The 23140-nt window shown below is 44.4% G+C and overlaps 10 protein-coding genes and 1 non-coding gene across 11 annotated transcripts; 4 read left to right on the forward strand and 7 right to left on the reverse strand.

The window, feature by feature from the left end:
- Positions 1–206: 206 nt before the first annotated feature.
- Positions 207–2103, reverse strand: I203_106230 (uncharacterized protein; the record flags this gene model as incomplete). The annotated part of the gene is made up of 8 exons (XM_019147993.1): positions 207–283; positions 359–477; positions 542–736; positions 826–1122; positions 1259–1432; positions 1556–1660; positions 1735–1889; positions 1978–2103. 8 exons carry the CDS (start codon positions 2101–2103, stop codon positions 207–209), a joined length of 1248 nt encoding a protein of 415 aa, XP_019002911.1.
- Positions 2104–3473: 1370 nt separating this feature from the next.
- I203_106231 (cell division control protein 42) lies at positions 3474–4385 on the forward strand (the record flags this gene model as incomplete). The annotated part of the gene is made up of 4 exons (XM_019147994.1): positions 3474–3520; positions 3587–3657; positions 3753–4147; positions 4323–4385. The coding sequence occupies 4 exons, from the start codon at positions 3474–3476 to the stop codon at positions 4383–4385; spliced, it is 576 nt and encodes a 191-aa protein (XP_019002912.1).
- A 593-nt stretch (positions 4386–4978) lies between these two features.
- On the reverse strand, positions 4979–6507 carry I203_106232 (uncharacterized protein; the record flags this gene model as incomplete). Its single annotated transcript, XM_019147995.1, has 4 exons — positions 4979–5124; positions 5191–5681; positions 5767–5921; positions 6067–6507. The coding sequence occupies 4 exons, from the start codon at positions 6505–6507 to the stop codon at positions 4979–4981; spliced, it is 1233 nt and encodes a 410-aa protein (XP_019002913.1).
- A 186-nt stretch (positions 6508–6693) lies between these two features.
- On the forward strand, positions 6694–6764 carry I203_106233. The gene has a single exon. It is a non-coding gene; the product is annotated as a tRNA-Gly (tRNA).
- Positions 6765–6949: 185 nt separating this feature from the next.
- On the reverse strand, positions 6950–7413 carry I203_106234 (uncharacterized protein; the record flags this gene model as incomplete). The annotated part of the gene is made up of 3 exons (XM_019147996.1): positions 6950–6996; positions 7120–7200; positions 7284–7413. The coding sequence occupies 3 exons, from the start codon at positions 7411–7413 to the stop codon at positions 6950–6952; spliced, it is 258 nt and encodes an 85-aa protein (XP_019002914.1).
- Positions 7414–8187: 774 nt separating this feature from the next.
- I203_106235 (uncharacterized protein) lies at positions 8188–8784 on the reverse strand (the record flags this gene model as incomplete). Its single annotated transcript, XM_065517923.1, has 3 exons — positions 8188–8291; positions 8373–8447; positions 8619–8784. The coding sequence occupies 3 exons, from the start codon at positions 8782–8784 to the stop codon at positions 8188–8190; spliced, it is 345 nt and encodes a 114-aa protein (XP_065373227.1).
- Positions 8785–9350: 566 nt separating this feature from the next.
- I203_106236 (uncharacterized protein) lies at positions 9351–10756 on the reverse strand (the record flags this gene model as incomplete). The annotated part of the gene is made up of 7 exons (XM_019147998.1): positions 9351–9470; positions 9543–9798; positions 9858–9917; positions 9995–10091; positions 10156–10390; positions 10453–10611; positions 10718–10756. The coding sequence occupies 7 exons, from the start codon at positions 10754–10756 to the stop codon at positions 9351–9353; spliced, it is 966 nt and encodes a 321-aa protein (XP_019002916.1).
- Positions 10757–11853: 1097 nt separating this feature from the next.
- On the reverse strand, positions 11854–14053 carry I203_106237 (formamidopyrimidine-DNA glycosylase; the record flags this gene model as incomplete). Its single annotated transcript, XM_019147999.1, has 12 exons — positions 11854–12045; positions 12185–12358; positions 12421–12585; positions 12649–12922; positions 12980–12993; positions 13058–13245; positions 13314–13381; positions 13440–13450; positions 13531–13669; positions 13742–13794; positions 13860–13975; positions 14038–14053. 12 exons carry the CDS (start codon positions 14051–14053, stop codon positions 11854–11856), a joined length of 1410 nt encoding a protein of 469 aa, XP_019002917.1.
- A 307-nt stretch (positions 14054–14360) lies between these two features.
- Positions 14361–16944, forward strand: I203_106238 (uncharacterized protein; the record flags this gene model as incomplete). The annotated part of the gene is made up of 14 exons (XM_019148000.1): positions 14361–14555; positions 14639–14890; positions 14965–15095; positions 15147–15175; positions 15239–15329; positions 15400–15525; positions 15587–15644; positions 15717–15887; positions 15947–15971; positions 16030–16138; positions 16204–16257; positions 16328–16559; positions 16672–16780; positions 16868–16944. The coding sequence occupies 14 exons, from the start codon at positions 14361–14363 to the stop codon at positions 16942–16944; spliced, it is 1659 nt and encodes a 552-aa protein (XP_019002918.1).
- A 357-nt stretch (positions 16945–17301) lies between these two features.
- Positions 17302–18613, reverse strand: I203_106239 (uncharacterized protein; the record flags this gene model as incomplete). Its single annotated transcript, XM_065517924.1, has 7 exons — positions 17302–17363; positions 17445–17508; positions 17589–17657; positions 17742–17936; positions 18054–18325; positions 18435–18481; positions 18564–18613. 7 exons carry the CDS (start codon positions 18611–18613, stop codon positions 17302–17304), a joined length of 759 nt encoding a protein of 252 aa, XP_065373228.1.
- Positions 18614–20627: 2014 nt separating this feature from the next.
- On the forward strand, positions 20628–22790 carry I203_106240 (uncharacterized protein; the record flags this gene model as incomplete). The annotated part of the gene is made up of 9 exons (XM_019148002.1): positions 20628–20754; positions 20812–20891; positions 20949–21050; positions 21120–21204; positions 21269–21436; positions 21505–21639; positions 21708–22105; positions 22174–22431; positions 22503–22790. 9 exons carry the CDS (start codon positions 20628–20630, stop codon positions 22788–22790), a joined length of 1641 nt encoding a protein of 546 aa, XP_019002920.1.
- Between the last annotated feature and the right edge of the window lie 350 nt (positions 22791–23140).

The raw sequence follows: 23140 nt of genomic DNA on the forward strand, positions 1-23140 counted from the left end.
TTACCATTGAGGTACTATTATCACTATTATTGGGGATTGACTATACAGTCATATCCAATTCACATTTTATCCATATCCTGATCATATATGCATGTTGATATAATCTTCCTAATCTCGGGATATCCAACGGTGCAATATCGTTCTAAGCTAAACTATAAATGGTTACTAATATACATGGACTAATGATTCCAACGGTCCTATGCGAGCTACACGGGTCTAGGCCATGCAGCACCTCTACCTCCATTCGGTCCACTTCTCGGCATGCCTCCTATCTCTGGTTCGTCTGATAACAGTCACGGTCATCAGCGTGAATTGCCCAATGCGAATAGTTCTGAACGTGATTTTCCAGCCCACTCACCTACATCCAAAGCGCCTAGTTCTTCGGCATGAGCAGCTTCTTCCTCTTCTTCCTCCTGGCGCCTTATCGCATCTTGTTCTTCCTCATCCACCTCTTCGTCTCCTTCTTCATCATAATATCTATTAAATGTTATTCGTCAGACAAGGCCCTATCCACACGAGTTACAGCCGACCGATAGCTCACCTATCTTCCCTCTCATTCACTGGATATGGTCCAAATGGATTATCTCCACCTGCGCCACCTCTTCTACGTGATGACCCAGCAGATGAATCCGATACGTTCATATCTTTCATCAACCTTTCCAATTGCGCTTTCTTATCCGCTTCCGTCTTCGCTGCTCTCTCAGACGCTAACCTGTCTAATTCAGGTTTATAGTCGCTACAGAACCATTTCAGAACTTGGTCAGCATATTGCCAGGATAGTACACTTATAACGTAAGTAAGTCGGGACGGCGCCGGTTGACTCACCTCTCATATTCTTTTCTTGCCTCCTCAACAGCATCGAAAAACCCTCTCATCCCTTCTCCCGTCATCGCACTGACACCTACCGCCCTTAGATTGTTATAAAACTCCTCTAAAACCAGACACATGCTACTCATTAGACTGTTCATATAACTAGTTTCACCATGTTCGTTCCTTCCACTATCGTTCAAAGCAGCTTGGTACGCTTCGAAGTCTTTCATCCAGTCTATCGCAAAGTCGTGCGGCTGGATATCAGTTTTATTGAATACTATTATAAATGGAAGTCGGGTTTTGTATAATATCCTGTTGTACCGTATGATCATATATCAGTCAGCGAATTCTAACTCGAATGCAAAGCGTATTCGAAAACCACATATGGAAATGTGTCTATATGAGAAAGAGGATAAGGAAGTCCACAATGGTACTATTTGACACTCACGAACAAGCATACAACATATTACTCATGAATGTAGCTGGAGCTGTTGTCCTCGGTGTATCCACCACATAAGCTACGACGGTAGGTAGGGACGATGCTATAGCGTCGGTGATAATTGCTCCTGAAGCTGACCAGGTGAAGATTTCTATTTGACCTGGAGTATCCACTAAGATATAGCTGATTCAGGACATTTATTGGTCAGCTCAACTCCAACACTTCGATAAGATTGATTTAACACTGCTAGTTGACGTTGATTGCCACTATCAGGTAGAAGATTTGAATAGACGACGGTCCACTCACTCTACATCCTCAGCTCGTTTCTCCACATATCCCAATACCTGGTCAAACTTGGTCGTGAACAAATTCAAAGCCGTAAGAATTCCACCATTCGGACCTAGGTTATACCTAATTCCCGCTCCCATATCAGCTACAACGCCTTGTTGGGTGCCAGCTCAAACCCGGATGGTAGAATAGCTTACTGCTTCATGACCTCCTTGTAATCCACCGTATCTCTGATATCTATATTCGCTGAATAAGGCATATGCGATACAGCAGGATCGAGATTGAGTATATATGGAGGGGTATTGCGTGAATGTAAGTGAGAGTTTAGACGTTGCATAAACGTTGTTTTCCCCTATCATCCCGTCGTATGAGCGATTATGCAGGACAATAGACACAGCAGAGCTCATACTGATGAGGCAGCGACGATGGCTGATACTTACTGATCCTGCCATACCTATACATATTATGACGACTGGCTGCTTCTTACTCCCTCCAGCTTCGGTCTGAGTGGCGGTTGATGATTCAGCCTGCGAAGCTGCTGGTGTTGGTTGAGTGGGCTCTGTCATACTGTCTATGATTTGAATCTATTCCTATGATCTCAGTGTTGAAAACATTAAACATCCTTTGCAACTTTTGTTGCTTTCTGACAAACGCTGTAACCTGTAACCGAATTGCATAGCGGAGATTGGCTCTCAACTCCTTCTCCTATGTCGATTGCCACCCGTTGACAAATACCGCATTTCGCCGTATGGTATACAGCAGTAACAATAGGTGCGTGCCTAAGACTGTGCGACTGACGGGAACAAAAAAAGGGGGGGAAGTGAAGTGAATTAGACGAGTTTCATATTCCAGGTCCAAGCGTTGTGTCTCGTTTCCTAATCGATCATTAGAAGATGGTCTCTAATGGGATTAGGAATTGATTGTAATGAGGTAACCACGATAACTAATTAGCACGCGAGCGGTGGCTGCCTCTCTTGGTAAATAACAACATCAGACAGAGCAATGAATGGGATGGGATGGGATGGGATGGATCAATCAACCTAATCCTATCTACCTGACCTATCTATCTATTGACATCCTTCACATCGATATTGATATCATACATCTCAGCTCGACTTCGATACCGAACACTTCGTGTAGGTCGACAATCATCTACAGGCAGGTCACGCACATACGAAGAAGATAGTTTATAGGTCGAACAAATAAAGCTTGAAGGAATTGGACCTTTCGATACTATACAGGTTAGAAGGAAAGAATTTGAATCAACTTTAGAACGTCGATACGTTTGCATCCCATCTACCGTGAGTCGGCATCATCGTTCATCGTGAAAGGACGAATCAATCCACCTTACCCTGTCTATCCGCTATCAATCGCTCGTCTCTCGACGATGGGTCCGACTTCATCTTGTCCGTTGAACAAGCCACCTTCTTACACCATTCACCTTCGCTCCATTGTCGCCGCTGTGCATTGGTTATCCGCCTCTCATCGAGTTACCATCTCGCTGAGATCATCTTATTCGTACTCTTTGCGTGTATAAACAAGAAGAGGCCACGAGAATCCTTCATTCTTCACCTGTATACCACCCGTTCCTACGCTATGTGCAGTGCGTAAAGGAAGTGGCGTTTGTTATTGTTTCATCTTCTACAGCGGATGGTGTACGAAATATGGGATCAGATGAAATGGTCGAACGAGTCTCATCATATGTCTTGTGATGGCTCAGTCTTTCTTGCTTTGCTACTCAGCATGAAAGCATCATTATTATTTCAGAGATCGTCATTCTAGGCATATATAACATGTCTCGCGCCATCATTGTGTTCCGGACATTGCTATGTATGAGAGTCTCTGCGCTGACTCCCACTCTCAATGATTCTGTTGACATAGCTCTTCGTCACTTACTCTCGATCCACTCCTTCCTCAGTAAATCAGTAATCTCACCATGCAAACTATCAAATGTGTCGTAGTCGGTGATGGTGCCGTTGGAAAGTGAGTAATTCGAATATGCTACGAAATCAACATTGCTAACAGGTTTGAATTCAATCCCCAACTCAGGACCTGTCTCTTGATCTCTTACACCACCAACAAATTCCCCTCCGAATATGTCCCTACCGTATTCGACAACTGTGAGTATAACATCATACCATCATCGTACTGAACCTCCTGTCAATATCATTATTTCTCTGGTTACTTTACTAAGTATGGGTTTGACACATTATAGACGCCGTAACAGTGATGATCGGCGATGATCCGTACACATTAGGTTTATTCGATACAGCCGGTCAAGAAGATTACGATCGACTGAGACCTTTATCATACCCTCAAACGGATGTCTTCTTAGTTTGTTTCTCCGTCACCTCGCCTGCATCATTCGAAAACGTCAAAGAGAAATGGTTCCCAGAGGTACATCACCATTGTCCCGGTGTACCCTGTTTGATCGTTGGTACCCAGGTTGATTTAAGGGAAGATTCAAATCATTTAGAGAAGTTGCAAAGACAAAAGCAAAGACCGATCACTACTGAGCAAGGAGAGAGATTGGCAAGGGAATTGGGCGCAGTGAAATATGTGGAATGCTCGGCGCTGACTCAAAGAGGTTTAAAGAATGTTTTCGATGAAGTGAGCTCATGGCGTCTATCTATTTTGCCGTTTCAGATCGATGTCAATCAATTGTGATCCCATTTTCCTACCCCTGCATCACCTATCTCATTATGGCCCCTTGACCCCCAAGTTTTCATCTAGCAATTTGTCACCTTACATACATGACAGTCGCTAATCACATCTCCTCTTACAGGCAATCGTCGCAGCTTTAGAACCACCCGTCACAAAGAAGAACAAGAAATGTGTGATATTATAAACGATAAATGATTAAACCGAAACGAAGTCGAACCGATCTTATCACCGTATACACCCTTTTCTTTTTGTTTATCATTTGCAATGTAGTCATGATCCCTCTTACTTTGCACTACAATATACCACGTATCTTCTACTTCCTCTTTCACAGCCGGCATCGGCCAGAAGAAAAACTGGCAAGATTGTCATTTCCTTTTCTCTTCATTTCGCTCAATATCATATTGATATGGATTTGCTTTCATCTTGGATTGATTTGGTCTTCTTCTTCTTCTTCTTCCTTCTTTTACTTTAGACTACCGTGATGACCGACCTTTCTTCTTCTTTCCTGCTATTACTTCCCAATATATATACTAAGATGAGATGAGATGTACAAAGTTTCGGATCGACAGCTCAGTTGAAGCAAGGCGGGATGGGGTATGCAGTCATCGTTGATTCGAGATTAAGATTAAGATCGAGCGAAAATCGTATTGCGAAATGCTGCCAGACTCCAGTTCGTATCGACCATGATGATCATGTGAGATGTGCATTCTGGCGATATGATATAACTGTACAACAACAAGATGATAGATTTATTACGATGATGACCCCTAGCTGATTTTAAAGCTGTGGTTTCGATTCTACGTCATCGTATAGATCTTCCAACGACCATTTAGGTCTTATTGGTAGATCATACGGATCAGAGATGAAACCTTTCTCATTCTGGATTCTCAGGATAGCCGTCCAAGCTATCATCGCTGCGTTGTCTACAAGTAAATGTTCGAATCAGCAATAAGACATACAATCACCAAGCAAAAAAGAATTCGACCTACCTGTACACAAAGATATAGGAGGATAGTGCAACTCCATCCTATCATCTTCCCTTTCTCCTTGTATCTCACTTAACATTTTTTGTAATTTCTGTCGTAAATACAAGTTACTCGCTACTCCACCACTAATTACCAATCCCCCCAACCCACCTACCCCAACATGTGATAGACCAACAATGGTCTGTTTCAACTTGAATACCAAATGTCCAACGGCAGCCACCTGAAACACCCTACTGTATTCCTTCTTGTCATTCTCGCTCAGCACTGTATCAGGAGGTATACGCCTCTGGAGAGAAGATAATAAACCTGCAAAGGAAAACGCAGCTTTATCCCTTGTATCGTTCGTTGAAAGAGGTATAGGCAGCGGAGCGAGGGGATATAGGTCGTACGGTGGAAGAGGAGAGGAAGAAGCGTATGACTCGAGGATCGCTCCGGGAGATTTTGTGGGAGAAGTGGGAAGTTGGATTTGACGAGCGGCTTTTTCAAATACATCGCTGTGATTAACCACCGGATATTACCAATATCAGTATACATGTTTGAAGTAAGGTAAGATCCGATGAGTGACATGATCAGACTCACCCGATCTTACTATCCAAAGTGTCTAATAGTATCTTAAACTTGTCTTGTGATTCAGCTAAGACTAACTGAGTGTGTCCTCCGGAGACAAGTAAGATGAGGAATGGGAATTTAGGTGGGTTTGGTTCAGTCAATAGGGGTGTTAAAGCGTGAGCTTGCTAGGATCATCAATGAACGCAATGATGTCAGTATGCGACTCAACCCCGATGCATCCCATTCCAATCCGTGACCCGAAGGCCTGACTGACCCAGTCGTAGACTAATCGGATTGAAGTAGATAATAAGATAAGATCAACTGACCCACCATATGATGTACACCGACCAACCTCTTCCCCAACCCCGCCGCCAATCCTTTCGCAGCCATTTCTCCAATGGTCAGACACCCCCTCATACCCGGTCCACGAGTATACGCAATAGCATCGATGTCACTTATTGACTTTCCAGATTGTCGCAGACATCCTTCAATCGCCAGAGGTATATTCTTGTTGTGGGATGATTGAGCTACAAGTGGATGTATACCACCATACAAGGAGTTTTCGGAGTGTTGTGAGATAGTTACTAGAGATAGGATTTGACGATTGGACGAGACGATAGATGCTGAGGAGTCGTCGGCGGATGATTCGATACCTAAGACCAGAAGGGGTTTGGTCGTGATCGAGGAAGAAGAAAAGTCACGGAGGAAGATAGGTCGAATAGGCGATGGTCTGAAGGATAGGGATAGGAAGAGTCGGACAGGTATCTTCATGTTATGGAAGCTTGTTTCTCTGGACTTCGTCCATGTTGTATGTATAAGGAATAAGTTAGGTATTGTAGAGCAAATTATAATCTCGAACGAAAACATTAACTAATTGAACTGACATGTCCGAAGCGACCCATACCTGTATACATGACCCCTATATAGATTTTGCAAAAAACAGCCTCAACAACCATCACACCGTTGGTGAAACGGTATCATGCATCGTTGCCATCGATGCGGCAAGGGTTCGACTCCCTTACGGTGTAAGTTTTTTTTCGTTTCTTGTTCACTTCATGGTCTCTTAAGTCTCCCAAAAACCTATCATGCATGCGTTCAATCGATGCTGGATCACAGTAGGTATGCACGTACATACTGTAAGAGTAGCGCTATCGTATAAGTCTGAAAATCGCTCAACTCAAGTCCATATGACCGCTCTCGAAGCTGTTTACCTTCATGGACTTTCTTCGGGTCCCAAGGATGACAAGGGACCCAGTGGCACTGTTAGTATCGGCGCCATCATCTTGGTTTCGACTTGCCCTTTTCTTGTCTAGGTATGTAGGACCTTATCAGACAGACTATTGATGCACTTGCGCCCAAAAAAAAATTGTTAAGGATACTCACTGTTTTCAGACTTGTCACCATGAGCTTCGGGGAAGGTGCCGTTCGCTGTTCCACATGGACCGTAAAACTCCCAAGTAAGAGCTGCATCAGGGCAAAGCCAACGCAGGTCAACTCTGATTAAGTCATGAACTTTTATTGTATCTCATGCAGAATGGGTCACTCACGTCCACCATTGTTTCTGCTCAAAGTCACTTCTCCCTCGTTTGACATGTAGGTGCCCAAGGTCCCGGGATCGGCACGATATTTCTCAGCGACCGCGAGACCGATCGTGTAAGCTTGGCTGTTTTGTGACATCCTGACGATTAATGTGTACGTAGAATAAATGGTATGTGTCTTGTATGAACTGTGACTGTGATAGTATATCGTGGTGGTAGGGAACAATTTACAGGTAGCTAAAGGCGTTCAGTCGGCTTTTATACGTGTTGTTTAAAGGATGAAAGGGGTTGAAGCTCTGCTGAGCATTTGTGCAGCTTCTCACGCTTACTCCGACTGACTGAAAGGATACCTAATGAAGGAGTTGCTGCTGTCATTCTGACCGAAAGGTGACTTTCCGCCCTTTTCAAAGTTGAATGGAAGATGAGGTGCACCTCATATACCTCTTTTGATGTCCATGGCCGAACATATTTGAACACCAATACAGTACATCGCTCAAAGTCGCTCAGAAAGTCATTCTACATAAGCTTCTGATTCTCAATGTGAGATGTGGTACAAAGGTGACAGTGTCATTCGCAATACTCAGACACCAACCATATTGCAAGAAGAGGACCGACGCGTGCGTAGAACTTATATGAGAAGATCAGTGGACCGGCCAAAGACTCTTTGTCAGAGATGTGCCACTGTTCGGTGCGCGTGCTGTATTGAACATGCTAGGTGTATCAACGTAAAGACAAAACCCAGTTACACCTGATTTACATACTGTGCTCGCCCAGAGATTTTTCCGATACTGAGCGTGCTTAGGACTGACTGTGCATCTCAAGCATTGAAACAGAGACGTTGATTTGATCTATCGTGCTATAGATATATGATCAACGTGGCACAAACCCCTTTATTATCGTTCGAAGATGCGGCTTAGGCATCTTCGAAATCAAATCGCAGCTCCACAACCTCAACTTCTCTTGGAGGTCGGACGGCACTACACACTGTGCAGATTCGAGGGTTCCAACTGTGCGCGGCTACCAGTCGGACCATTCAGTCACTCTGCAAGCCCCAATCGCGAAGGAATCGTTCGCTTTAGTGAGACATGAGGTACATACCGGATGGATTGGGCGGGCCGCTCAGACAACCATGATAAATGTTGCAACTTTCATCAACAAGAGTCCAGACGTACTCTGCGACAGAAGGAATTGTATCAGTGGCGGTATCATACATACAGTATTCTCCGATCAGCTCCGCCATATTTCACTGCAAATTGAGATCGTAGGGCGTGATACAGTATGGAATTTCCGCAAAAGATCGCCATACTGTCAATCTGTTATGACAGCAGATTACAGTTGACTCACTACAATCCGAATTTTGATAGGTAGAAGGGTTGTATTGGCTGACAGTCACAGGTCTACTCCAATCGGTGTCGTTGGTGGCATAGTGTTGTTGATCGAAGATACCTTGAGTGATGGCGTCTTTCGCCAAAGATTCCCCGTATTGATATTGTTCAGAAGTAGTCGACATATTGTATTGAGAAAATTTCAGTACAAGAATGCAATTGGTCAAAGATCGTGGTATTGACTGATTTCTGCTTGGGTCAAATGTCCACTTTGTCAGTCTGCGTTATATGACCCCCCTAATTGGGTCTTTGGTCGAAGCAAATGCACTTCTACGAAGCATTGAGACAGATGTCGGACTCCCAGAGGCAAAAAGGATTAGGATGGAAAAAGTATGAGCGTCCTTTGTATGGCGGGATGGCGAAGGATGACTGAAAGGTGAGTACAATGAAAGAACGAAGCTTTGTATTCAGGAAGAGATGGGAGAAGATGGCGGCCGCTCCACTGCGAGATCTTGAGTTGTAATCTCAAATGCAATACGGAGCAACTGTGCGCCTCTACACAGAAGGCCGACATGCCATTTCAAGTTGAGGAGTCCTTGAAAGCTCCTTTGATTGACGGTGGCAACATTATGATTATCGAGATTCTGCTGACTAAGTATGAGTTGATGACCCGGATTGCGGCTGAAAGCACCCTCTGAGAAGCACGATGCATAAACCTGAGTTTCGCTCAATGTGATCTTGGGTTTCCTAGCTATCCGATGATCAGCCCTGCGTGAAATTCAGTGTCCAGCCAAATTGGAAGGTCTTTCACCCAGGGGAAAAGCTTTCTTGTCTCTTCCGGAGTGCCTTCGAATGGATGAACGTTGATAGTCTGTGGAATATTGCATTGTAAACATTTCATATATTTCTTCATACCCCATCCAAGGGAGGTAGAACCACTCACATTGAGAGCATTCGTTAACTCTGTACCAACCTCTACATCCTGTTCAGAATCCTCCCAGGAGACATTCCTACCCTCTTTGAATATCTTCCTGATTTCATCCGGTGTATGAGCATCACCGGTTAGATAGATAATTCTCTTTCTGAATTTCTTCTCTTGAGATCCAGCGATGAGTATTTCAGCTGCCGCTTGACCGATATCAGACGTGGCAATATGCTTGAACCGTTGATTGGGATTCCACTTGGTCCCCATCGATAGTCTATAAGGAGGCCAATAGAAATTCCAAAGAAGGCTGAAGGTCGGAGGATGGTGTAAAACATCTGTGATTGGGATGATCGAGATTTCAGGTGCCCCTCGATCTGACGTTTGGTCTCGAAGCTGAGATGCATTATTATACCACCATCAGCTACAGATACGTAAAGTCATTACATATCACTCAGATCAGTATGACTTACTGAGGAACTGGACTGGGACTGAGTCCTGACATGCCAACACTGGTATATACGAAATGTTTGACTCCATGCTTCACAGCCACATCGACTAGAGTCGTACCTGCCATTCATGAAGTGTCAACGTGAGTAGCATATACCGTGCCAAAACCCATAATAAGCCTCACCTTGCTCAACTTCATTCCCTTGAAATACATCTTGAACGCTAAAGACTGAGTCAATCGCGTAAAGTTCGAAGATCTTGTCGATACTAGATTTATCGTTGAGATCTCCCTGTACTACCTGCACACCAGGAATACTAAGCGACGTGTTCGCCTTCTCGGATGAAGCATCTCGTGTCAAAGCCAAAATTCTAATTCTGATTGACAGGCCTTCGGAAAGCCTGATGGACTCGGCCAGAGCCTATAGAAGTAGTACTGCCCAATCAGTGGAAAAGACCTCATCGATGTGATGATGCCACTTACTCTCAGAGTGGCACCTCCCTGTTGTCCTGTAGCGCCTGTGATCAGGATCGTCCGTGGCATCGCTTTCGCTGTTGAGAGGAGGTAGGTGGTGGGGAGCAAGCAAATTATCTCAAACGCGTCGCCAACCTCGTGACCCAATTGTTTCTCCTCGCAGTTGCTCTGCAATTATGCACCTAGTCAGCTAATGGTTACACTCCACTAGGATTGATAAGATCGCAGATATGATATGATTCAGCATTGTGGAGGTTAGTCGTTCATGGCCGACGGTCATTGAGATCGCCAATTGACACTCAGATTCTGTCATTTGGGCTGGCTGCAGGCTGATAGTGGGCAGCTTCGGATGCATAAAGACCTCAGTATCACCAAAGGAAACTAACTGCAGAAACATATTATTACGGATGAGTGGATGGAAGCCATCTAGAGCGATATGACTTGTTCGCAACCCAGTTACTTTTTAGACTGGTCTTGCCAAGTGATTGTAGAAAAGTTGATGACCAATTTGCACATCGTCAGCTGACTTGACGCCGAGGTCGTCAACGGTGTTGTACCAGATATCGATATATGAGCATTTATGGGAAAGCGATACGGAAAGTTTTCCTACAGCTGAATTGAGTACTGATAAATCTATTCTCGTCCTGCTTCTCCGTTGTGTCTACCTCAACCTATTCAGCATTGCTTGAGGCATTCCATCGTGAGGTAAAGAGCCAACGGTGCTTTTGAAGCTATATTATGAGTTCAAGAAGGCGATTACTATGATGTGTTGTCAAAGGGGTAAATACAATGATCTCGGTGGCCAAACGTCTTGTAAGCTGTTATCCAAGTACAGAATGGGTACTTCGTGGAGGAACCCGTGAAGTTTGACATGTAGTATACTTTTGCACTGAGATTATGAGGTTTGTCGGAATTTCGTTATCATGAAAGGACGATTCACAAATGGAAGGAGAAAAATTCCAACAGCAGTCTAGACGTTATGCGATGCCTTCAAGAAAAGAAGATCGGGCTCAAGTTACAGTACCCTGAACTGTTAGAGAAGTATCAGTTATGCACAAGCATGATACAATACTGCATCTGTTTGAAACAGCTTGAACCAAGGAAGAGAGATCGGTGTGGTGTCAGTACGAATGACGATTACTGAAGGAGCGCTTGTGAAGAGCCCAGATCGGGCAGCATTGAAGGGAGTAGGCGTGAAAGGGAGAAATTAAGGGAAAGCGAGTGGCCATTGAAATCTCCCGTGATGAAGCCACGGAACCCGGTCTCGCCTCTCTTGTGTGATGCTATGAGATAGATTCATCCACTTCCAGAAGGATCCAGATGCAAGGCATAATTTGGGATTGCCTTGTCAGCTACCCAAGCACCGGGGCCATATCGTGAGCCTCGCCCAGTTTAATCTCTATTACATGCTCAACTTGGATCCGAAGGCAAATCTGATAAATCCGATGACCCTTCTCCATCCTCTAAATTTATCTGTGAGCCTTTGCCACGGGATTTGATTGATCTTGCCGTGAGTTTCGACTTTCGCGGTTTGCCATTTGTGGATTTGCCTCGAGTGGAAGTTGGGGGTTCTGTCTCTGATTTCGAAGTCGACTTTCGAGGCTGCATTCAGGTATGTGGAGGAATAAGGGTATAACATGCGTTGATATGAGAGTCGTGGTTGCAGTGACAGAGGGAGAGTAAAGGACTTGTCATTCCAGTACAAATAATGCTGATCTCAATATAAGAAAAGATGGCACACCTTTCTGCTCGGCTTTTCATCGATTTCTATTTTTACATTTTGGACAATGCCATCTTTCTCCAACTTGATCTTCTTATCTGACCTGGCCCTCTGTCTGGCGGTCGTAGCTTTGACAGGTGTTGTTATTTCAATCACATTCTCATCGTCTGAAGTGAGTCCACTAGATCCATCATCCTGTACCGAGCATCGATCAGCTCTTGGCTCAAGAAAAACCTCGACGCTCAAATAATACTTACCGAGTCATTCCCTTTCGACCTCTTCTTGCTCTGACTGCCTTTTCCACCTTTACTTATTTTCGGTTTAATCTCCACCCCTTCAGGCATTTTCTGTAATTCCTCTACGACCGCTGTTGTTCGACCTCCAACTTCTATGAACGTTATCGTAGCGGGTTTACCATTAGGCTAAACAAAGTGTTATTCTCAGCAGTAGTAGTGCGATTTGTGATTTGGGATTGATGAACATACCAAAGCGAGATAGTCCTTTCCTGCAGGTTTTATCTCTTCTGCTTCTTCCCCCTCTTCGTCGATCTCCTCAGCCTTATTCTTCCCCTTGAATTGTTTCTTCCCTTTACTCCATCTCCAGCGGAACAGCCAGTCTTCAGGGAACTGACGAGATTCCGCATTCACCTCTACCGCCTTGAGGGGCACGGCTCGAATTTGATAGTGTAGGTCTTTGATATTTTGAGGAGAAAGGTGGTTGACTGGACAGGAGGGATGTATTCGAGCTTGGTATAGGACTCTATATCACATTTGGGCTTAGTACATTCAGCTTTGGGTTGACGGTATTCAGACTTACTCATCTGCTACCCACTGATAAGCAAAGCGGGTTCTATGATCAGTACGACACTTGGTATACACAATGGGAACGACATACGTTGCCCACGCCCGCGCTGAAGGACTGGTCCATTATCATCCCCTTTACAGTACCCTTCTTTTTCGCTATCAGATTCTGGAACTCGTCCAAAGTGGGATGATTCAGGACTGGATCAAAGCCTAATGCGGAGACGGGCGGATGGGATGTGACGGGATCAGGAAGAAGCCTCAATCTGCCAAGTCTGCGACCTACATTTGAGATCTGATCAGTATTGAAGGGATCTATTGTATTTATGTGATTTGAGATAGGAACCTACCGTCAAGAAACGCAAGTTCTACTGGCTCGTCACCTACTGAATCAGGTTGAGGTTCGAGATTGAGTACACTAGGATATGATCACCAGGTCAAATCACGCAGTTAGAGGAATCGAGCAATATACTGACAATTTGTAGAACTATGAGTTTGATACGCATTAAGTCAGCTACTCAATGATATGCAGTCAAGTAGAACACTATCCTATACGAGGAGACTCACTCTGGGCGGCCAGACTTTCGAGCTCTCCCTGGGCTTCCTTCTATACCAAGTAGGTTCCTGACCTTTAAGTTGGATCATACCTGTCATACCGAAATGCATGACAGGGAATCTACCTTTTCCCGAGAGTGTCATCCAGAAACTATAAAAAAGTATAACAGGTTAGTCTCCAATTATCTTACTTGCTGTTGCATGTCCCGATCGAATGACTTACGTTTTACCTTTCCTCTCACATCCGGTGATAGTTCGTCCAGTGATTTCTTGAACCTGATCAGACAGAGATTAGCAATGACCGTCGAACTGGATAACACCGATACAGTGTAGATACTTACAAAACTCTTGTGATCGTCTCCACCGGTAAAGACGATCTTGTCTTCCACCGAATCGACCGACTTGATCTTGTACCCTTTACATGTCTCGTGTATGAGCTTACGGGCTCTTTCGACCTCTTGGACAAATTATACGAATCAGCTCGGCTCGGTTTACGTGTAAGTGAGTGGTTGGCTTTACCAGGTAGTTCAGGCATCTATATCTATATATCTTATGGATGGCTGCCTTCTAAGCAAAGGATGAAAGAAGTGGACATCTAAGACGATACCAGTAGCATTGACATTGATCTGTCGATGTTGATGATCGTCATCTGTGTGTGTGTGTGTGTGTGTGTGTTTGCGATCTGAGCTCAGGCACGTCATATGTTATCGAATTGCGCACAGACCCGATGAATGACTGACTTGGTTCGGTTTACCGCCGATACCATCTGACCAGTCATTCCTCTTCCCTCTTGACTTTTGGGTGGCAAGCAGATCATCTTTCTCATCCATACAACATACATCATGCCAATCCCACATCCACAGACCATGGCCAAGATCGAAGCTCGCACAGAACCATATACAAGACGGTTCAACACTTTTGCTCGGATCGCCGTCATCTACTGGTTGTTGAGATACGTTCTTCTCGATTCGTTCAGACATGTCAGGGCGAGGGGCGTGGTGGGCACTGCAAATGAGATCAAGAGCAAGATACAAGGTGTAAGTTATCTTCGCGAACATCCTCAAGAAGCTGAACACAGGTAAACAGTGCTGCAGCTGATGTCTTATGTAAAATGGTGTAGCTCGTAGTCCGACTGATGTTATCACTCCCTTCATCCAAAGCGAAGCTTCAGTTAGAACTTGGTAAAGCCCAGAGTGAAATTAGGGAGAAACTTGTCTCGTCCAAATATCCCGATGGCGTAACGTTAACTTCGGTCAGAAAGTTGCCTGAACAAGGTAGGAGCAAAGATTGGTTAGAGGGAGAATGGACCAATTTGAAGAAACTGGAAAGAGGTGATGTGGATGCTGGGCGGGTATCCGGAGCGGTATATCATGTATGTGAATGTTTACCACTCAATGGTCAGCTATATCTGACATTATACTCACTTCTACACTTGGGTATGATCAGGGCGGCGAAGAGCTTAATCAAGTGATCAACGAAGCAATGGCGAAATTCGTAGTATCGAACCCACTTCATCCTGATGTGTTCCCGGGGGTCAGAAAGATGGAGAGTGAGGTAGTCAGTATGGTACTGAATCTGTAGGTCCTGTCACATCATATCAATGGAAACATTGCTGATATATGCATCAGGTTTAACGGACCAGATGGTGCAGGTACAAGTGAGTCTTCAAACTAATGTACCTTCTGGGAGATCATGCTGATAGTTTGAATAATATTTGTAGCCACTTCAGGAGGGACGGAATCTATCTTGATGGCGGTCAAGACATATAGAGATTGGGCTAGAGATACAAAGGGCATAACTACACCTGAGATGTGTGTGATCATGACCTCTCAGTCAATCTCCTTGCAATGTAACTGATACACGTCTGTGTCTACTTCGCAGGATCATCCCTTCTTCCGCTCACGCGGCATTCTGGAAAGCCTCTCAGTATTTCAAGATCAAGTTGCACGTCGTACCCGTCAACGAAGACACTAGAAGGGCGGATGTGAATGCTATGAAACGCGCCATGTGAGCTTGCTACATTTTCCTCTCTTTCACAGTGGAACTCAAGCTAACATAATGGTGGTAGTAATCCAAATACCATCATGTTGGTAGGATCAGCACCGAATTACCCAGATGGAGCTATCGTAAGTTCCCACTTCCCCTTAGTATCACCTAACTCGCTGACAGCAATTGCTTTGGTATGGTTACTTTACCAGGATCCGATCCCCTCTTTAGCTGCTATAGCAAGAAAATACAATATCGGTCTACATGTGGATTGTTGTCTGGGTTCTTTCATCTTGCCTTTCATGGATAAAGCTGGTTTCGGATCGGATATAGAACCTTTTGATTTCAGAGTAGAGGGAGTGACAAGTATAAGTTGTGATACGGTAAGTGTGACAACTCGTCGCTCCTAGTCTGATAATTAAGGCTAATAATTGCTTTACAGCATAAATACGCATTTTGTCCTAAAGGTCTGTAATGAACAGCCCCTTAATTCGGATAGATGGTGATATTGGCGATGATGTTTAGGCTCATCGGTTATCATGTATCATTCACCGAAATTGAGGAGATATCAATACTACATCATGACTGATTGGGAGGGAGGTGTTTATGCCAGTCCTTCAATGGCTGGATCTAGGTGAGGCTCATCTGACAATATCTCATACTGCCAGTCAAGGCCACCAACATTGTATATCATCATAGACCTGGGTCTATCTTAGCGGGCGCATGGGCAGTTTTGAATTACATGGGAGAAGAGTGAGTCCCCACTTTGTTTCAGTTATCAAATACCCAAGCTTGCATAATAATACCATCATATTTGCAATAGCGGATACACTCAATCATGTCGAGAAATCATCACAGCCTCTCGAACTCTCATCCAAGGTCTCAAAGAGCGTTTTGCGGATGATTTGTATATACTAGGAGACCCAAAAGCTTGCGTGGTCGCATTCTCTAGTGAGACGTTGAATATCTACGCTGTGGGCGATGAGATGTCAAAGAGGGGATGGCACCTTAGTGCGTTGGGCGGTAAGAAAGGCGGTTTACATATGGCTTTCACGGTAAGTACGCTAGTACGCTATACGCTACGGCAGATATTCGAATGTCATTGGTTAAATTAGATCTAGAATCCGCACACGCGTCCAGGGCTGATAATTGTTGTCTATATCGCAGAGATTGAGCGCTCGAAAAGTCGATAAACTATTAGATGACTTGGATGAAGTTGTCAAACATGTCAAATCTTCTCCAAACGATCAGAAAGGTGATCTAGTAGCTTTGTATGGTAAGCATCTATTCTCTTCAAGCGTCATATTGCTACGCAGGACCTTGGTCCGCTCGATAGATTTTCAGCTGATATTGTGATGACCAGGTGTTGGTCAGACGAGTGTCGGTCCTCATGTGGTTGGACAGATTGCTGAGACGTTCATGGATACTTTGTATGCTTAAGCTTGATTTGGGATTACCTGCTGAAGAAGAAGGATGAGGATAAATAGATCGTATTTCGTGTATGAAGGGTATTTCACTAGATCCAGTGTTAGTAACAGGGTTAGTGATGTTGACAGTGTTAGTCTACACCATACGGTGATGAACGCAAGAGGGACATTATAAGTATATACATATATAAATTATATTCGAGATGTCATGTATACAGTAAGTCATCACCGTTCATTACCATTTCCGCATAGGGAATCAACTGAGCCACTCGGGATCGGCGTATGGAGTGTCTCGATGGCTTGACCATTCATCCAACCTAGGCTCAAGTAAATTTCCAGAAGGTTGTTAGGGATATTGGTATGGCGTATATTATTGAGATTTCTTTTTATCGGGTGAATGAGAATGTATGAGTCTAATTCTTTCTTGAATGACTGTGTGACAGAGTCAGATGTGGATCGCGATTACTCATTGATGAATTGCATTTGTTTACAGCTGAATGAGAAATGACTCACCTGCTCTGTTCAGCGCATCGATCCCACCGTACCCTGTGCAGAATACCACGAACAGGTAGAAGAACTATTCAATGGGATATTTGAAAGTTGTCGACATCTATCAGCTGTCATATCACCTGTGTCACTTGATGATGGATAACCTACACTCTGTAGAAGAGGGACTTGATGTTGTATCAGTTTAGGTATCAATATCAAGGGTTCGATCACAAGGTGCTAGAATATCGTACATCATGATAAACTCAGATCAGATCAGATCAGACCAATTTCTCTTTCTTGAAGCAAGATACCATCACTCACACAAGCAGCTGCGAACCATGCTGCACCAGGTATCATCCACTTTCCCAAATACCTCTTGATCAACCCCCTGAATAAATTCGCGACTCCGTGATCTGCTGGAGCGGCCACCAAGAAAATGAGGAATAGAAGTGGGTAGACGGGTAGGACAGAGATGGATGTCGGAGGTTCGAAGTATTCTATCTTTGGGTATTTTGGCTGTTAACAACAATATACACAAAGTTTGTTTCAGCTTTACCGTATATAAATGGAACCCCGAAAGAATGCAAAATCCGCATGAGGCGGTGGTCTTCGTGGATAGTAAAAAAGACTTACAATATCAAAATGCTTCAAAGCATCTTCACCCAACTCTTCCATCTTCTTTCCAAATCCACCTTTTCCCAGTCCTTTCTGACTGTCAGTACTGGAAAAGGGTAATGGAATGTCCAATTCGACATTTCGTGCTTTGGTAGATACTTTGATTCGTAATTTATCTATCCTCAGTCCATCGATCGGAACTAACAGAGATAAGGTGGGTGGCAGTGAAGTTGCGGTGGAAGAGGGGAGAGGTTCAAGGAGAGGGTTGGTGGTGTGTCGTTTAGCGATAGCTAAATCAATACAATTGAAGGTCACACTTAGCTGGCTGCACTGTGTACTCGTATATCGACTTGTGTGTGTTGTAGTCAGGTAAGAGGTGAAGACCACTTGTTGACGTACCTAGTACTAAATCTGGTCGTGCATTCAACCACCTTCGAACTGTCTCACTGGACATATGTTGTTCGATAGTCAGTAAACCCGTCGCCCTGAAGGTGATAGACTACATCATTGCTCAAGACATGAGCTCACATCTCAGCTTCTTTCACTACCACCGGAGGATCATTTGTATTCTGAGGCATCGTCGGTTTGTTCTCCGTTTCCTAGCTACCGATCTCGCTTGAAGTGCTTGCAGACCACCGTCGAGTCAGATTCCCTTTATACTTGTTCAGACTAGTCGTTCACCTTGATGAGACGACCTCTTGAGTAGCTAATGAGATTCATGAGTAGTTGTAATTAAACACACCTTTCATAGTCAATGTCTGGTTGTGTTTTTCGGTTATTTCTCGTGTGAGCGAACAGTCCGACGTCATTCCTGGATATTTGGATAACAACGACTTTCCCACGATGCCTCCGTCGGAAGCTCTCCCACGGTGGAACAGAAAGAAGAGCCTAGCTTCTTCGAGCTAAATTTTTCAGGCTCAGTAGCGTACAGTCTCAACAAGAGATGCAGAAGCTTGTCACAAGGCAAAGTGACCAAGAGGCCAAGAAGCCAAGATACGGTACCAATTGCTTCTACTTCAGTCTCCGGTACATACCCTCGGTTATTGTCAACATCAATTACGAAAAACAGTTTGACCTCCTCGACCATTGCCGCCCGCGCACACGCTTCGGATATCATGCAGCGTGGACTACCGCCGGCGCCACAAGAATATCCTTAAGGCATTTATACCCTGATGCACTGCTTGTCGCATCCCATCCCGTATGATCTCATACGCATTCAAGGGCACAGAGATATAGATCGCTAAAGCTTCAAGTTGAATCTGAATCTATTGCCGCATCTGCACCAAGAACGTGCGTGCCCTGTGCCTTTGTCGGGAACAGTCGAAAACCTGAGCGATGGCAAAAATGAGTGACCCTTTTTCGATGACATCTCCCTCAAGCACATGAAATGTTATCGACAATTTGTTGAACGGATGAGATGAGCGCTCGGCGGCCGTGCCATCCCTAGTGACAACAATTCCTCCATACATAATTATCATTGTCGTCAAGAGATTATGGTCTACAGTAAAAGTATGCATCCAGAAGCCACCTTTTACCAAAGTTGCAGTAAGCCACACTGCAAATATGCATTTGTATTTATGCTTGGAGAAGGAATGGCAATGGGTGTACTGCATGAATGTATGTATGAATTTGATTCCGTCTTCTCTATGCTCTTTTCTCTTTTCTCGGAATATTCTTCATTGCCATAACGTAAGCACATTTACGGCTTGTGAGTAACTAAAACCGGCTATGGACTGACTGGCTTGGTGGCTGAACTACGTCACTCTGCCCTTTCCGGACTCTCACCGTGCACACGCACCTTTTTTGGAGCCGTGTGGAGGGACGTGGAAGGCAGATGTCATCGGGGGCTCTCATCTATTTTTACATGTGTGTGCCCCTGTGCCCCTGTGCCCCTGTGCCCCTATGCCTGTAAGCTGTCGCCCCGGCTGACCCGGAGATAGTAGGAAACCGTACCATACCACATTAGTAACGCATATGGAAGTAAAAAAAAATTGGGATTACAGGTCAAGGTATATATATCATTCAACCTAGTCAAGATTGCTTGCGACCTCATCCCCCAGACTACAACAACAACAACAACCACAATCAATCAACCAACCAACAAGTATAGTTCTTGGCGGTATCAAAGATCAAGGTATGTATCGCATGTTCACTTTAATGGAGCCAATGGTCAAGTGGGGTACCCAAGGGGAACTTTGTGATTATCTCCACTTGCACCTGGTCACGCGCTCATGTTCATTTTTCGAAATTTAAATTTTGAGTAAGGCTGACATCATTGCTCTCTGGCCAGAACCCAACTCTTACAAAGAACTGAAGCAAAGTGGGGGTATACGTACTGTCCTATATCAGACTTAGTAATTCAAGCCACTACTACTACTACTACTACTGCCATTCTTAACCATCGACGTCACTCTCCATACTTTATATCAACCTTGCATCGTTCTCACACCCAACTTTGAATCCATCTCAATCCATACAACATCTTCATCTTTTATACAATCTGCATCGAACAGAAAGAAAAGATCGAAGATAGAATATCACAACTACCACCCATATAACCCTCAAGACCAACATCAATAACACTACTACACAATGGGCGGTGGTGCACCAGCAGGAGGTGACTTCGACGCCCTCCTTACCGAAACTCAAAATGCAGGATGGAGGGGTCTCTTCAAGAATGGTAGAGCCTTAAGTTTGGCTCTCTTCGCTTCTCTTGGAGGTGTGTTACACTCCCACTCATCCTGCCATGATACAACGGCTGACGTGACACGTGCAGGTGTATTATACGGTTACAATCAAGGTGTATTCGGTCAAGTTCAAGTCATGTTCACTTTTAAACAACGATATCTCGCTTCTGTGAGTCACCCTTGACTCGCAAGATCGTTCGCGGGTCAAGCTGATCGGTTTTCTTAGGATAACAGCGATATTAGAGGCCTTTTGACCTCGATCCTCGAACTGGGAGCTTTCTTCGGATCGCTCATGGCTGGACCTCTGGCCGATAAATATTCTAGAAAAGTAGGTTTTGGTCATCGATACCTCTCATCAGTGATGACGAGATTGACTAAACAAAATCCTTTATTGCAGTACTCAATTTCCGGATGGTGTCTTGTCTTCATGATCGGTACTGCTGTTCAAACTGGTGCGAATGATAGCGTCGCCTGTATCTATGGTGAGCATCTCATTTTGTGGGAGATTGAAAGAAAAAACGGAGCTGACGACAATGTCATTCTTAGTCGGTCGATTCATCGGTGGTCTCGGTGTCGGTGCTCTTTCAATGCTTGTACCCATGTTCAACGCCGAGCTTGCCCCTCCAGGTATTCGAGGTTCTCTAGTTGCTTTACAACAACTCGCTATCACTTTCGGTATCTTAATCTCCTACTGGATCGGATACGGTACCAACTGTAAGTTGTTTCTTATCGAATAACACAGGGAAAGATCCCACATCTGACTTGATCGTTTCTCCCTACAGACATTGGTGGTACCGGAGCCGGTCAAAAGGATGCTGCTTGGAGAGTACCTCTCGGTATTCAGCTTGTTCCCGCTGCTGTCCTTCTCGTGGGAGCTATCTTCTTGCCCTTCTCTCCCAGATGGCTCATGCTCAAAGGTAAGTCTATCGTATTCTTTCTGTTTTGCATCGTTAACACTCAATGTTGACATGTTGCCCATTTGCAGGTCGAGAGGAAGAATGTCTCACCAACCTCGCCATGCTCCGACACGCTCCTGCTGAATCACCCGAGGTCCAATACGAATTCCGAGCTCTTCAAGCCGAACGATTGGTCGAACAAGAAGCTGCCAAAGAGCGATACGGTGCTAATGATGTCACCTTCCGAGTCACCCTTGCCGAATACAAGAGATTGCTTACCACTAAACCTCTTCTTCATCGATTGATGCTTGGTGCCGGTGCTCAAGCGCTTCAACAATGGACTGGTATCAACGCTATCATCTACTACGCTCCTACCATCTTCGAATCTATTGGTTTGACTGGTAACACCATTGGTCTTCTCGCTACTGGTGTAGTCGGTATCGTCAACTTTGTATTCACCATCCCTGCTGTGTTGTTCGTCGACAACGTGAGTGATTGCCTTGCTTATATGTCAATAAGGATCGATGTCTGATGTGGTTTTGATTTGATACTTAGTTCGGTCGAAAACCCATTCTCGCTTGGGGTTCAGCCAACATGGCCATCTCTCACGCCACGGTCGCTGCCATCTTTGCTGTCTACGGTCCCGATTACGCCAACAAGCGAGCTGGTAACGCTGCTGTCTTTATGATTTACTGGTACATTGCCAACTTCGCTGTCACCTGGGGTCCATTGGCTTGGGTCGTTTCCGCCGAAGTGTTCCCTCTCGAAATGAGAGCCAAGGGTATGAGTATCTCTTCTGCCATCAACTGGATCGTGAGTGTAATTTCCTCAATCGATCTCAACGGTTTGATTTCTGGTTTACTGACTCGTTTTGTGATTCACAGATGAACTTTACCGTTGCCACGGTTACTCCTCACATGCTGTCTTCCATCTCCTGGAAGACCTACATCGTCTTCATGTGTTTCTGTATCGTCGGTTTCCTCTATGCCGTATTCGTCCTACCTGAACTTAAAGGTCTCTCTCTCGAGGAAGTCGACCGAATCTTCCATGATGATACCGGTGCTGAAGACAGAGCAAGAAGAGAGAGAGTCGCCAAGCAAATCGGTCTTGACAAGGTCGCTCAGGATATCCAACACAAGGAGAAATCTCAACCTGGTCCAGATATGGCTTAATGAACTCTTTAGTCATGAAGTCGAGACCCATTCATACATGAAGTTTTAGCAATTCATCTTGAAAACAAACGGTGAAAAGGTAAAACTTCATTCTCCCATAAGAACCTAAAAGTCACATAAATTCATTCAACATCTAGTTTAGTTCAATTACAGCATGGATATATTTATATATATATATATATATCATTTTCTTAAATTATTCATTCTCATTGCATCCCACCCTTAATATATAGTTTCAAATTACTTTCATCGTAATCTTCTTCATTCACATTCTCTTTGACTTTGTAAGATTATAGTAGGTGAAAGAAGTATAAAAAGATAAGAACCCATGTATGATCTATGCCTTTGAA

This window comes from Kwoniella mangroviensis, assembly GCF_000507465.2.
Source record: "Kwoniella mangroviensis CBS 8507 chromosome 1 map unlocalized Ctg02, whole genome shotgun sequence".
NCBI classification, from domain to species: domain Eukaryota; kingdom Fungi; phylum Basidiomycota; class Tremellomycetes; order Tremellales; family Cryptococcaceae; genus Kwoniella; species Kwoniella mangrovensis.